Genomic DNA, 14,801 nt, shown 5'->3' with positions numbered 1-14,801 from the left:
ATAGTGAGTTACTATCCGGTATCCGGCCGGATAGTAAATTTAGGCCGGATATCCGGCCTACCGGATAGTTACCGGATATCCGTTTCATCTCTATTCAATATTGAAAATTAACCGACACATTAAAATTATTTAACTAATTAAAAATGCCCTAAATTTTAGATCAAATATTTGTGATGGGTCTACAGTCAATTTTAAACCAAAGAAACTTTCGAAGTGACTACATTCATACTAGTGATCATTATTCCATAGAAACATGATAAAATCTTTTTAAAAGTTTATACTTATCTAGGCAATCTTCGATAATTTTAGCAAAGATCCCAAATAATGGAAAATTCTCGAAGACATTGCTCTGTTTCTAGGAGGAATGATAACTATCATTAATACGGTCCCTCAATTAGAAATTGTACTCATAATTAAATGTCCACGATGACAATCACGAGAGACTTGCGGCAGAGCTAGATATTCAAAAAATTTAACAACAGTACTTACATGTAACAGTATCGTAATCATATTGCTTGCATGCCTTTGGCATGATTATTTATATTTACGAAGGTTGCTACTACAAACAACTACAATCCACCATTCTACGATTGTTCCTAACATTCAAAGCTGATCCCACTACATTGCATGAAAAAATATTGCATATTTTAGTACCTAACACATTGTTGCTTTGCACAAATCACCCGAAAGATGAATCAATGAATTCATTTATGTTACATTCAACATGTGTTATGGTGGTTATGAATAATAAAAATTTATGTGACCTGTTTATTGAAAATTGACTAGTATTTGTGTGATAGGGTGTTACTGGATAACTAAGTAATGATTTACTTATGAAACTGGTTCTATTTCGTCATTGTGGGTCCCATAGTAGTCTGATTTTAAAATAACTATAATTTCACTAAATCTATCTGAAATTCGAGTAGCCTACATAGTGAGATAAGTGGTTTATAATGAATTAAACGTAAGTTATTTACTACCGAGTATTATGTTTTTATTAAACCTGCAGTTTTAATGAGCAAATGTTTGAGTGAGGACTAATAATCTACTGAAAAGCTATTTCAATTAGATGAAGAAATGTGTTTACATTTATAAACTTCAGAAGCATAACACAGTCAAATTTTACATCAACTTAACAGCAAACACTAAAGATCACAGTTTCTGCCACATTATGTGATTTGGTTTCATACATTGTAAGAATAACTAATAAATGATGGCTAAACGTGATATACTTTACCATTACAAGATAACATTAGCATCTAACTTAAATGTCATTTTAATATTTAAATTTATATAATTCAACATCCAATACAACCAATTGAGAAACAAAACAAAAAGTTTTTTAACTACATTGTAATCATTCGCTGTATGTTGTCACAATTAATATTTTGTTTACAAATGTGAAACATGAGAGGCATACTGTCAAAAGACCTAACATCCAAAATCTGTGAGTAACAGGTAAAGTTTGTATACTGGAACGGTGACTCGTCTGCATCCCACCTCTCCGGCACACCTGAGAAGCTCCGTCCGGGTTATACGAGTGGATCAGAGTGAGAAGATGAGTTTCAAGTGTGCGGACAGGTGAAGTGTAGTCTACCTATATGTGTCGTCGGCGCGGAGGCCGGCAGGGCGGCGCGTTCAGAGGCGGCAGGGCTCCACCGCGGGCCGTCACGCGCCCGTCAGCGGCGGCCCGTCGGTCTGCACATCCTTGTCCTCAGTGGGGGCCGCGCATGCCCTGTCTGATCCATACCGCCTTGACAAATCCAACATCTCCCTCAAACCCTGTAATGGTTTAAATAAAAACTATTAGACATTGCCGTAAAAAAAAAGAAAAAATCCTCTGGTAAGTAAAAATATTTTTTTTATTGAATTGGGAAAACAGGTTCATAATATCCTGTCCTCAGAAACCTATCTGGACTTATGGGATACAGTTATGGGGAACAGCTAGCAAGAGTAACATCGACATACTGGAGAGATTTCAAAGTAAAGCACTTAGAACCATGCTCGGCATACCCCAATGTATTAGCAACAAGTACATGTATCTTGACCTAGGCATGAACACTGTTCGTGAGGAAATAGTACAGGCAAGCCTGAAATACCAGGAGAAACTGGAAACTCATGCAAACGAACTCGCACAGGCCTTAAGTGGAGAAGGTGGACTACAGTACAATCGACTGAAAAGACAAGGCATTCCCAGTCTCGCCCAAAGCCAGGAAGAGAGTTTGCTGGAATAAGATCAGCAATTGATTGGCTCTCGAAGACAACATAAAACTCAGGACATGTAGCTCCAGCCAAACAAGTGGCTTATTGTTTTCGAACAGATTGCCATAGGGCAGAAAATACATTAAAAAAAAATATCCTGTCCAAGTCTACAGATTAATAAAATTCTGGCTAGTACAACTCAACTTCAATCCACTGCAAAATTTGTTAACTCTTATGTACCTACCTTATTTTCAGTGATAAGCCGTTGATAAAGTTCTTCCTCTTTTCTGGTGTCACCATTCTCATCCATGTTAACAGCTTTGTACATGATGCTTGTCATCTCATTGATCCTCTCAGCTTGCTGACGGATCAACTGGAAAAATATTAAAATTTGCTTCAATTCACTTTCTTATTACGAAGAATTATATGAAGTATGGATGGAAGACAGTCCTACTAATTATGACCTTGAGGCAAAAAAGTCATGAAAACTATCAGATAAATCATAAAAAGTAACAATGATTACCTCTTGTTGTTTTTCATTGACAGCAGCAGTGAAGTCTATCCTCGACTCCCATATTCTCTTTTCTGTGTGTTGACGGTATTTGGACATTATCAACTCCAGTGCTCGTCTGTGATCTTCCAGAGCTGCCCGCAACTCGCCATTCTCACGTTGAACGTCCCGCATCAACCGTGACTCTCTTTCTATGCTTGCAATCAATGCGCCCCTTGGCCTTTCTCTGGAAGCTTCATTTAGTGAGTCCACTTCTTCTTTGTACTAAAAAAAACACCATGTATAAAATTTACATGTAATTATCTGAAATCTTTTTAGTAATAATGTCAAATTATTTAGCTTATTATTTCTTATTTTTACGTTTGCCCAAAACTAGACTGCCTACACTCATTCATGACGTGTATAAAATTTGCTGATAAATGTTATTGATAGGTACTTTTGTTTACAAATATCTGCAGTAATCCTTATTACATGTATTGTAGATCAATTTAACTACATAGATAATTACATTACTGATCGCAAGGTTCACTTAAAACGAAAGTATTTCAAAGAATAAATCTTGTAAATTCATTTAAATATCGACTGCTGAACAAGAAGACGGACAGCTTCGGTTTACCTGTTTCATGGTGTGGATCTGTCTGTAAGCAGTTTGAGTTTCAGTTAGTAGAGCATCCGCTTCAGTTTCTCTTTCTTTGAGGCGCCCTGCGAGTCTTTTTGCATCCAAAATGATTTGCTGTATGGTCAGTGACATCTGAAAAAGCCAGCAATGTAGAAAACACTCAATTTAACTCAAACAACTTAGATTCACAATCACACGAACCCTGATTTCAACACAAAATAATAAACCGAGTACCGTATCATCTATTTAATTTAACACAATTTATAAACGGCACGAATTCTCTGAGAAAAATTAAAAGACGCACATCAGCTGTTTCGAAATTAGAGACGGGCGGCCATTAGCTTTCATTTCCAGTGTTGCCAGTCGGGTCTTGTCAGAAATTACCAGAAATATAAAAAAATGTAACCTTTTTGAATGAAAAGTAACCTTCATACGGGGGGGGGGGAGCGAAAACGAATACAATTGATCATTCTATCTTCTACCTAAATTAGAAACTTTGACCATTCCATGAAGACCGAAAAGTGACCGGTCGTATAAAAACGTTTCCTGGATTTGCATTTTATTATCGAAAAACATTCGCTAAAACTATTTTTTTTTTTACAAATAATAAATAAATAAATCAAATTCATGTTTAAATGCAGTTTGTGACATAATTCTTAAATTGTCACTATTAATATTTTTTACTGAATAACCTGTAAAAGTTAATTCTACAATTTCTGAAAAATCACCTAAAAGTAACCTTTTCATTAGTGTAACCTAAAAGTAACCAATGCAGTTCAAAAGTAACCTAAAAGGTTACAAAAGTAACCTTCTGGCAACACTGTTCATTTCAGAAGGCCTATTATGTGGACAAATTAAGATGTACCTATTTCGACGAGAATATTTACTTGCCAATATTAAATAGACCTAAGAATCCTAGAGTAAGAAAGAGAAAGACAATATCTGGCAGTTTTACATGTAAACTCTTAAAATTTGCACGGTTGTGTGACATGACCTTGATAGTCTATGGCATAAACACGTACGAACTCAGTTTAGAAATTTATTGCAAAATAAATATTATTACTTTTACAAAAGAGAATGATTTACAATACAAAAATTATAAATTAATTAACTAAAATCATTAATTTTTGTAGAGAGTTAAACTCAGTTCAAGTAATGTAATAGCCAAGCCTTTTCGCACTTACCATGGCTATTATATAGGCAGCATAATTTGATAACTTTGACCTATCTTTGCGAAATGCAAAAAAAAGTGTTTACCCTTGTCTGTGGTTTTGCTTGCGCGGGAAACGAAAGCAAAAGCGGGCTTTGTTTCGTAGTTTAGTAATAGTTTTTAAAATAGAAATAATTTATTTAACAAGTGAATATAACAATATTAATTAAGTTAAGTCATTAATAATAACTCTTACAATGTTAGTAATTAATATAACTTACCCCTCTGCCTTTTTGGATCGAGATCGAGTTTCCTAACAACATCAGCAGTTTAGCACGCCTACTGGTAAGTAGTTAATTTGATATTTTTATTGTTTCATCATCATCATATTATGCAATGCGAATTAAACATAACTGAAAAAGAAGTGAAAATGTCATGTTTTTTCTACTTAAATCCATTTTCATCATCATCATACAACACAAAATAGATAAAATACTTTTAATACGTAGGTAATACCTACTACCCTTTAGGGCTAGGAGCTTGTATAAAAACACAATTTTATTGAGAAACGTTTATTTATAAAAGCAAAACATAAGTAATAAAAATATTTAAAATATCTACTGTATTATAAAATTAATATAAAATTCATTTATTGCTGTATCATAAACTACAGCAAAGCGACTAGCATTTCTGACAAATAATATTTAATTACTTAGTGTTCGTCATGAGATGCTTTTGCAGCAATAATATTTTTATCTATTTCTAATACTTAATTCCTACTTACTATTTCCTAAGGTTTATTTAAGACACCTAGCTTACATAATTTATAGTCCGCCCGCACAAATAGAAACTGTCAATTTTGTAAATTATTGTCTGATAAAAATAGATTAATAGATTCAAACAGTTTCAACTGTCTCAGTTCGTTTCTTCATTTATTTTATTAAAAAATAATCAGTTTTTATGCAGTANATGCAGTCTATTGCTATTCAAGTGGACTACTAATTGACACCCAATGTAATGTAATTATATTCATTCAATAAATATGTACTTATAGCTAGTGGTTAAACACGTACATGAGTGAAAAGCGCTGAAGTGTTGTGAGTTAGTTAATTATTGTATACTTAGAGCTTACAGACGGTATTTTACGTAAGATTCAGTGTTATCGTAGGTAATTAGATACAAATTGTGTGAATTTGTATCTGCGGCGACGGCATATTTTTTTTTAGGCTGCTTAGACACTAACAGATAATTAAATCACGCCGATGATGTTTAAGTAAACGGATTAACCCCTCTTTCGCAAGGTCAAGCGACAAACAAAAGAAACTATTTTTAACTACCTACTTTATTAACTGACAAGTTCCTAATAAAAAGCGACTTTACAAACAAAATGCGTAACTTATGATTTATTAAAAGGTTAAATTCAAAGACGTTTAGCCAAAAACTCCCTAATGACCTTATTAACTTTTGCTGGTTCTTCTTGCTGGAGGAAATGTCCGCAGTCCTCGATGACAGTTGTCTCAATGTCTGAGTACTCTTGCTTCATGATGTCCAGGACTGATAGGTCTATGTAAGGGTCTTTGGCAGCGTGGATCACGAGCATCGGCACCTTATCGGTGACGTGCTTCTCTGGCAAGCAGTAAGCGAAGTTCGCTCTGTAGTAGTTCACCGGAGGAGTAAAGGCAACTGCAACGAAATTAATGATTGAAAATTCGAATCAGTCAAAATGTCTCCAAAATGTCTAGATACTTGTACTCATAGATCTTAGATTAAGTTAAATACGNCTCATAGGTTGTAAATATTGATTGTCTTCCAGTGTATGTCTTGTTGGTTGTCCTATTAAATAAATAAATAAATAAAAATCTTTGCTTAAGTTCTTTTTTGTAACTAAGTATTTATAGATAGGTATAAGTAGTCTTACAGTTAATATTTATGAAAATAAGTTACAGGTTCAATATTTATTCAGTCAAACCAATAAGGCACACTTGTCAAGAGTGATTTTCAAATTATTTTATACTTGAACAATGATGCAACTAACAACTTACATTGTTTTCCAAACCAGTATTTGTAACACTCCATGTCCTGTTGAGTAATAGTGTCTTTTCCCGGTACCAGCATCGCTTTGTCGAAGATCACCAGGTTGTCCAGTTGCAAAACATGTTCTGCTAGCCCAGGCATTCGGTACATGAACACGTACCTAGAATACAGATTTTCGTAAGTTTTCTAGTTACCGTAGCATATCGACCTTATTATAAAAACGGCTACGAGCTAAGTAATTATGGATTATTAAAGAACCGAGGTAAAAATGTCACGCCGTACCTACATGTTGAGCAGTTTCTTGCCACCTTTCTCAGTACAAAACAGTTTCCCTATAAATAAAATTCTTAATAATATCGAAATGACACCGCTATTCTATAAAGAAAAGTTGACGACTGAATTTGCCCTATAACTACAAAGTATATTTTAATTAATCTACCTACCTAAGTAAGTATTTGTGTAAAGGCTCTAACACTTATCAAGGCAAGCTAGGGCGCGTCCTGTGATTTTAGTATTTAACTATCGAAGAACTTATTAGACTAGACAATGTTTAAAAACAAAAAACTACCTTACCCATAAAAAAGTTTCTGTCCTAATTTGCAAAGATATTGCGTGTGTCGTAGGTGCCATTACGTATGAATATTACGTAAATTATCCACGCTAATTAACCACCCAGTAACTATGAAGGTACGACATTGTTAATTAAATTCATTTTCAATACATTTTTTGCAAAAAGTTACCTAACAAAAATGACGTAAGAACTTCCTCAAAATCATGGTAATACGTCCAAAAAGTCCAAAAAGATAAATAAGTACAACCAAACCTGCTTTCGACTCCGAATGACTAAAGTACGCAATCTTACTGTTACTTATTAATTAGTAGGTAGGTGTCTTCCAAAACCCGATGATGGCAATGACGCACCATGTCCACATGTTAGCTATAGCATAGTGGCTATTGCCATAAGTACCTAGAGATATGTTAATTAGCTAATATTATTTTAAACTTTTATTTTACAAATCAAGTCCGGTTTTTTTTACAGAAACACGAGTTAATGAATGATGATAGTATCACCATTAATTTTGAAAATAGAAGATGTAATAGGTCCAAAGTCAAACCAATTAAAGAACTATACAACCTATAATAGCTTTCAGCAATTAAACAAGGTTATACCTGAGTCAGGCAAGGACACCAAACAAACAATTTATAAAATACTTAATACTTAACCGTTTCGCTATACAGTCGGGTAAAAAGTAAAAACATTAACGACGGACTAATTTGTTTTCGACTTTGTGAAAATGTTCGTCAAAAAGAACAAATAAGTATTTACCTAATTTATTAATAAACCCTAAGCAAAAATCCTCAGTGTTAAAAATTGTCTAGGTAGGTAATCTTTAACAAGACAATGAAAGACTATAATGATACTTAGGTAAGTACAAGCTTGAACAAGGACTAACAATGAGACACACACAACACAGAAAGGTTTAAAAATGTTACCTACCTTCAGTTACTCAACTTTACAACTACATAAGTCGTATTGTTTCGAGAAACATCACAATTAACAAGAAAGTGTTCACTGTATTAACAGCTACTTCTGATTCCTTTTTATACAGTACTTAAATAGGAAGTTCAACTGAAAACTACGAACAAGATGTGGATGATGTATCTAAAAATATCTTAGTTAATGAATAGTTCGTACCATGATTTCTTCCTTTGTGCAGGATTAGACCAAATCGATTGCATCCAGGCTTCTCTAGACAGGCTCGCCAACAAAACGACGCCACTCAATACATCTGGATAGAGGTCGCGGAACTTGCAAGCGATCAGACCACCCCAATCATGGGCGACCAATATGCACTTTTCGCGACCTGTAATTATAAAAAATCTCAAATTACCAAACATTTAGGCTGAGTTGCTCCACCTAGCTTTTTTAAGCGTAACTATAACGATAACCGGTGTTTCTTGTATGGAATTGACGTTTGTTAAAGTTAAAGTAAGATGGTGCAACCTAGCCCTAACTGTTCTAAGGTTACTAACTAATAAAAATAGTAAAACTATTATTAGGTCAATAGTAATTAACCTCCTTTAGATTGTATCAGAATTTAATTTGATTGCACCTACCTAGCTGACGAATGAGATCTCTAACATCTTCTATTAATTCCTCATAATGATAAGCTTCAAGGCCTTCTGGTCTCTCCGAGTCCCCGTAGCCCCTCATATCTACAGCAATACACCTGCAATTAAAAATAGTTAAATATTTTTTTTGTATTTTTTTTTTGTATATAGTATAGTTTTTAAGTTTGTAAATTACCTGTACAAATTCAGTTTGTTATTGTTTAATAAAAATTATCTACTTAAAAAAAAAAAAAAAAAATAATTTTTTTTTTGTAATGCCGGAACNTTTGTAATGCCGGAACATTAAACATCATATTTCATAATGTTACATAAAGCATATTAACCTAACACGGACTTATTCATAATTGAGTTTCCTTGAACTTGAGTTTGATAAATTATAACTCAAAGAATTACCATTCATTAATTCATGAATTCGTAATAAGTATTTCACGACACTTGTTGGGGGCTGCTTCCATTATAGAATAGAAACTATAATCAATAGTATATTATTTAATTAAATTTTGAAGCTGGAATTCAATGGAAATTATGAAATAGACTCGATTTTATAAAGGAGTAGAGCATTGCTTTAAAACAGCTCTATTTCTGATGCTGATTTTACAACCAGTCATAAAATTGGTTGAAGACTTGAAGCCTGTTTCAAGTCTTTACTATAATCGCATTTTAGAAGTAAAAATGCAATTAACTATCGCTGCTTACCAATAGTCTTTCTGGAAATCAAGAATCTGATGTCGCCAAGAGTACCAAAATTCTGGGAACCCGTGGAGGAACAACATAAGGGGCTTCGACGGATCTCCACTTTCCACATAGTGTAGCTTTATTTTCTGGAAATGCAAAAATCATAAATTAAATTAGCTAGTAAGTAGGTATTCTACATAATGGCTAAAATTATCACCCGCGTGTCGGCTTTTAAGGCTCTACATATTATGTACTTGAAATTATACAAAAAACACCCGAGCCTTAGTTCGTAAGTATAAACGTGAGTCGCATTATGTACTAAGGATTATGTTTGCATACCTATAGAAAAATGATGTAGGTAAGTATTAAGTTAGTTAATTATCCATTTAGTAACTATCCTAATACCCAAGTATCTCGTGCATGCTTTGATTACAATCATTAGTCACTTTTCTGCCTTTGAATACCATTGTTTAAAACTATAATGTGCTACAAGCAGTGTCTATTCTATACTATACTTACTCGTATCTATTTCCGTAAAAGATTTTTTTTTTTTTATCCACAACGAGGAAGCTCTTGGCCTGTATCTCACCTGATGGTAAGTGACGATCAGGCCGAAGGTGGAAGGATTATCCTTTATAACGAGAGATGTATTGTAGGTAGTTACTAGGGGTTAATGGGGATGTTGCCTGGGTCAAAAAGCAAGAGTTTTAATTAGTCCGTCAGTTAACTTATCAAAAAATACTCTACACGTATTTTTCACTTTTTCAAACTAATGAAAATTTAAAGAGATAAAGCGCCCCAAAGTTCATAAGAAGAGGCCCGTGACGTCAACGCTTGCTTAAAAATGCCGCACGTTGTGACGTCGTGCGCAACTTCAACGCACCATAACTATGTAATTATTTGTTAGATTGACAAATAAAAATATATGTGTCCAATATTTTTTGATATTAAACATTACGGACTAAAAAAATTTTTTTAGGCAACTAGCCTATTATAATTGTCTTTTTTTTCTTTATTTTTCAAATTAAACTCATATCGTTTAGTTCGTTAAACGATTTAATTGTTCTAGGACCTAGCTACCTACCTAGAGTCAAGGTAATAGTAATTGTTATAAACTAACAATTCCTACATGTAGATTGTAGAGTTCCAAAAGAAGTCAAAAATACCCCTAGAATAGTGTAACATACCCTTACCCACTATAGCGGTTTGAATTTGCAATCCAAACTTCTTGCACCCTGCAAAGTCTACAGCGATTGCCATGGTGGCGGAAATCTAAGTTTCTGACTAAGCCTCCTGGCTTAGCCAGATCTGGAAACTCGAGCAAAATATCGGAAAATGGTTAATGATTAATGGACACCGCTCTAATACTGGCCTGTGAAGTCTTATCGATTGAAACAGTGGTCGAGCAATTAGTGGTTCCATCTGTTAGTCGCATAATACAAAGGTCTGGTAATAAGACTGTAATGCGCCAGGAAATCAGCCAATTATTGGTATGATGACATCGGCAATTACAAAGTTGCAATGAAAGACCCTACGTAACCCTAGATTAAGGTGTAGAGTCACTGTGCCATACGGCCTGATTGAGCTCCCATTAGCTGCACCTAACACATCTGATGAGGAATGAGTTCCTCTAGGTAGACGACGCGACGCGGAAAGCAGAAGAGGTCAGAACCAGTGTCGATCAAAAAAACTACGTTTAGATGCCACATCAGTAACAAATAACCGGCGGCCGGGCTTCAGATCAGAAGGTTGCGATACGTCAGTTTTATTTAAGGATTTGGTTTACATTTAGGTAAGTCTGAAATAAACGGCTATCAATCGAGCAGATACAGACAGATATAAATATTATCTAGAGCAACGAGTTTATTATCAAGGAGATAATAATTATCTCCGATATACCTACCCTGCTAGGTAGTCTAGAGTCTAGACTAATAGTTATTAAGAAACGTGTTTGATTTTATTTTTAAATCAAGAACATTACACATTTTTAAGAGGCGTCAAAATTTCTCTCTACAATGTTATCCCTTTATTATACCTAATATCCTGACTTATAGTTATTTATCAAAGTATTACTTAAAATTTAACTGCAGCTAAGACATTAACGGTAACTACTTGCATCGTCCTAAATAATATTGAGCTGCCCCAGGATAGCCCGATAACATTACGATTACGACGAATATTGTAGGTATAAGTGCATGTATCAAAGTACGATTACTGTTGATATCGATTCGTGCCATTTAACCTGGCGAAACGTCTGTTCTCAATAGGGACAACTTTTACTTGGAGAGCAAGATTTATTTTGCAAAATCATTTTCAGCTTTCTACAGGATTGACGCTCTACCTCGACGACAAACCCGCGTTCGCGACATCTGAATTATTTTCAAGATTTATCAAGATCTTGTTAACATTCTTGTTGCATAAAGTCACATGTAGACCGAGATCCAAGATTGCTATGCCTTGTAGGGTAAATAATGAGGCGAGGTGTGCGTGCCGTGCCAGTGCATAACATATACAGTGCATTCACTCGAGTGCCCGAGCGCAGTGTGCAATACTGCAATAATAGCCATTGCACATTTGCAAAGCACCAAACACGAAAGTCGTTCCGCTTTCTGGTCCGGATCTCTTCCGGATGGCTGAGTAAACTTAACAAGATTTTTCTGGGATTTTCATCACGTGGTGGGCAGGAGTTACAATAGTATGACTGTATGACCTATTTTCTGTAAAATAGTTATCAAGAGTTTCTTCATACATAGGTACATAGGTAGACTAGACACAATATTATGATAGGACTTGACGCTTGACGCTAATAAAACATTCATATCGTATTGCAAAGAGTTGAAGACGTCATGGTAAAATTGCGCGGATATGTCCAGCTACTGTGGACCGGAATAGATTGATGATCAAATCAAATCAAATCAAGTCATTTATTTGCATTAGGTAGGTACATGTGTGGTTTAACAGTTGGTAAATGGTATGACAGTGTGTGTGTGGTTTGACAAGTGGTAAATGATGATGTTAATACAAAAAAAAATTGGGATCGAGTCAATGCAGACTCTCTATCAAAGATTGAGTAACAGACAGTGTAATACAAGTTGTCTTGAGGATGTCTATCGTGAATTTCAGTTATTTAAAGATAATTATAATTTCCATTGTCCGGTGAAAATCGTGATTATCTAGAAGCCCTAAGAAGGTCGATTTCCTTCCTGATAACGCTGATAATGCTACACAATCATGTTTAATCGATGCAAAATTATTTAGTGTGTGCCTAAACATGATTTAAATTATACCCAGTCAGTCACAGTAGTATTATTCTGTGGTACCTAATAGTACCTATTTAATTCTTCTTATTTTATTTATAACCAAGCAAACTAGGCTATCTAGGGGAGCCCTATAATCTCCTCGTGGCCTCATAATCAGCTAAGTGGCCTGTATATTTTGCATCTATGTAGGTATCACTTTACTATGAAAGGCAAGCGAAACGAGTAACGTCAGTGAAAGTCGTTTGCGGAAAATTATTTTATTCTACGGCTTTCCCTAGTTAGATTGAATTTACAAATCCAGTTCCTATTATTTATTGAACTTAAGAAGACTTAAGAAATAATGGATGTTACCTCTTAAGTCCACCAATATTTAGTTTAGCAACCAACTTTCGAAGCATTCCAGTAAGATTCTTTGTATAGTTTGGTTGGCACTCCCCACGTTTTACCTTCACAAAACTTATCAAATAAAAAACAGGAATAAATTAAATAAACCTTGAAAGGTTACGGTAATGGGCAGGTAACCTTAAAAATATTTACGTATGCTTTTGAATTTTTATCAAACAAAGACTTTAAGAAAAGAGTATCTAGTCAATATCAACTTTCAAAACTGAAAAATTGGATAATATAATAATTGGATATTCCGTGGGCTATACTAAGAAAGAACGCAATAAGAGTGCGGCCGAAACTTATGGCGTACGCACGCACCATACCGTGCGTGCTTCTTATACATTTTGCTATATGTTTAACGTAGTAGGTATATTGTGTTGTGTACCTATTATTTAATTCTTACATTTCAAATATCGCTACAGTACCTAAAGAAGGTGTTTACAGAATGCATGCAAATGTTGTGTCTACTAGTTAACAGCTGTAAACACCACTATAGGTATATGTACACAAGACGGATATTTTTATCAGTTGTTGTGAAATAACTAACATCTGTTGGATTAAAAATATGTTTATAGCTTTAACGTGGTTTTACGTTGCAGTTTCAGGTGTTACTTTATATTAGGTACTTTCTTTTAAGGTTCTACCCAAAGGTTCTACCTACTACCCACCTACTTACATTTAAAGGCACGACGTTTGTGGTGAATGTAGAGAACGTAAACCGTACATAATTCAAAAGAATTGAAAATTACACGCAGAAGGCAAAAGCTGACTTCAACTCTTCATAGCGATGACACATTTTTACCTAAAATTATTTTTTAAGCAAGAACGTAAGAAAGAAGTTACCGTTTTATAAGATAGGAGTAAAATACATAATAATAAATTTGTGTTTTATATTCCGTAACAATTTTTTTTTCTTTACACTGTGTATTTTCCTTTCAACTGGTGGCCATGGCATCATCCTGTATATTTTTCACTCTTGCATTTAGTGTGTATCGTATAAAATGCTTCATGAAAATTTTAAAATCTAAAATAACTTTACTTACATTAACTTTAATATATTTGTGCACTCCATACTTCGGGTCAGAGAGGCAGGCCGGAGGTTCGAGTTTCCTCTTCGGGGTTAACGAATTCACGAACAAGCCCTTTACATAATTCAGCGCAATAATAATTAGCACTACCATACAGTAGTATACGGTTAACAAATTGACCACAATGAGTCGGTACAACTTTATGGATAGATCCATGACTACTTAGTACCGACCATCCGTATCACAGTATTACCACGCGGCTACAAGAGCCGGCCGCCTAAAGCAGACTGATCCGAGTTCAACAAGTCCTTTGGTACGTAACGAATACAGCTGCTAGCAAGATTAACCGTGCTAAAGTCGAAAATCCCTTACGTTTTCGCCATGCCTATGAATGACTTTTCTTAGCACGCAATGAATAGGTAGGTGTTGGCATTGACACCATGCAAAGTCAAGATATTCATTCAATTTGCAGATGATAGGTACTGATAAGCCATAGGTAGGTACTTATCAGTGACACACTAATTAGAAAACCGCTTAATGTTTTTTTCCGTTAATTTAAAGGACTACTTGTACCTAATTGTCGGCCGTTTGGTAGGTATAGTGGTTCAGAACGGACTACTATGCCGAAGGTCCCGGCCGGGCAGAAATTGAAATGATGAATTTTAATTTATGTGACGGGTCTGGGTGTTTTCTACGTATAATATGTACCTATGTATTGTGTATTTACAAAAAAATAAGAATTTAAGTATGTTTATATCCGTTGTTTGTAACCATAGTACCCAAGCTTTGCTTAGTTTGGGGC

At 34.7% G+C, this 14,801-nt stretch overlaps 2 protein-coding genes across 4 annotated transcripts; both read right to left on the bottom strand.

The window, feature by feature from the left end:
• Positions 1-159: 159 nt before the first annotated feature.
• Positions 160-3,677, bottom strand: LOC114355272 (FGFR1 oncogene partner 2 homolog). 3 transcript variants are annotated; one of them, XM_028308029.1, is made up of 5 exons: positions 3,534-3,677; positions 3,330-3,464; positions 2,726-2,977; positions 2,447-2,575; positions 160-1,782 (listed from the first exon to the last, which is right to left on the bottom strand). In XM_028308029.1, exons 2-5 carry the CDS (start codon positions 3,462-3,464, stop codon positions 1,669-1,671), a joined length of 630 nt encoding a protein of 209 aa, XP_028163830.1. In that variant the 5' UTR covers positions 3,534-3,677; the 3' UTR covers positions 160-1,668. The 3 variants fall into 3 exon arrangements, with proteins under 3 accessions (XP_028163830.1, XP_028163829.1, XP_028163831.1); XM_028308028.1 differs by having other exon boundaries at positions 1,388-1,782; positions 3,567-3,677; XM_028308030.1 differs by having other exon boundaries at positions 1,388-1,782; positions 3,637-3,666.
• A 1,637-nt stretch (positions 3,678-5,314) lies between these two features.
• LOC114355277 (epoxide hydrolase 1) lies at positions 5,315-14,305 on the bottom strand. The gene is made up of 6 exons (XM_028308039.1): positions 14,015-14,305; positions 9,346-9,470; positions 8,635-8,747; positions 8,213-8,381; positions 6,525-6,676; positions 5,315-6,165 (listed from the first exon to the last, which is right to left on the bottom strand). The coding sequence occupies exons 1-6, from the start codon at positions 14,213-14,215 to the stop codon at positions 5,903-5,905; spliced, it is 1,023 nt and encodes a 340-aa protein (XP_028163840.1). The 5' UTR covers positions 14,216-14,305; the 3' UTR covers positions 5,315-5,902.
• Positions 14,306-14,801: the final 496 nt, after the last annotated feature.

The sequence above is a fragment of the Ostrinia furnacalis genome, unplaced genomic scaffold, assembly GCF_004193835.3.
Source record: "Ostrinia furnacalis isolate ACB-3 unplaced genomic scaffold, ASM419383v2 OfSCF2378, whole genome shotgun sequence".
NCBI lineage: Eukaryota > Metazoa > Arthropoda > Insecta > Lepidoptera > Crambidae > Ostrinia > Ostrinia furnacalis.
The sequence above is the reverse complement of the archived record's forward strand: the minus strand, read 5'-3'. Positions and strand labels throughout refer to the sequence as shown.

Coding starts and splice junctions, on each gene's coding strand:
- LOC114355277 (XM_028308039.1), bottom strand. CDS start 14,215: ATGGATCTATCCATAAAGTTGTACCGACTCATTGTGGTCAATTTGTTA. Junction 8,382..8,634: donor AGATCTCATTCGTCAGCTAG/GTAGGTGCAATC, acceptor TTATAATTACAG/GTCGCGAAAAGTGCATATTG. Junction 6,166..6,524: donor ATACTGGTTTGGAAAACAAT/GTAAGTTGTTAG, acceptor ATTTCGTTGCAG/TTGCCTTTACTCCTCCGGTG.
- LOC114355272 (XM_028308029.1), bottom strand. CDS start 3,464: ATGTCACTGACCATACAGCAAATCATTTTGGATGCAAAAAGACTCGCA. Junction 2,576..2,725: donor TCAATGAAAAACAACAAGAG/GTAATCATTGTT, acceptor ATATTTTTCCAG/TTGATCCGTCAGCAAGCTGA. Junction 1,783..2,446: donor GGCTTATCACTGAAAATAAG/GTAGGTACATAA, acceptor AAACCATTACAG/GGTTTGAGGGAGATGTTGGA.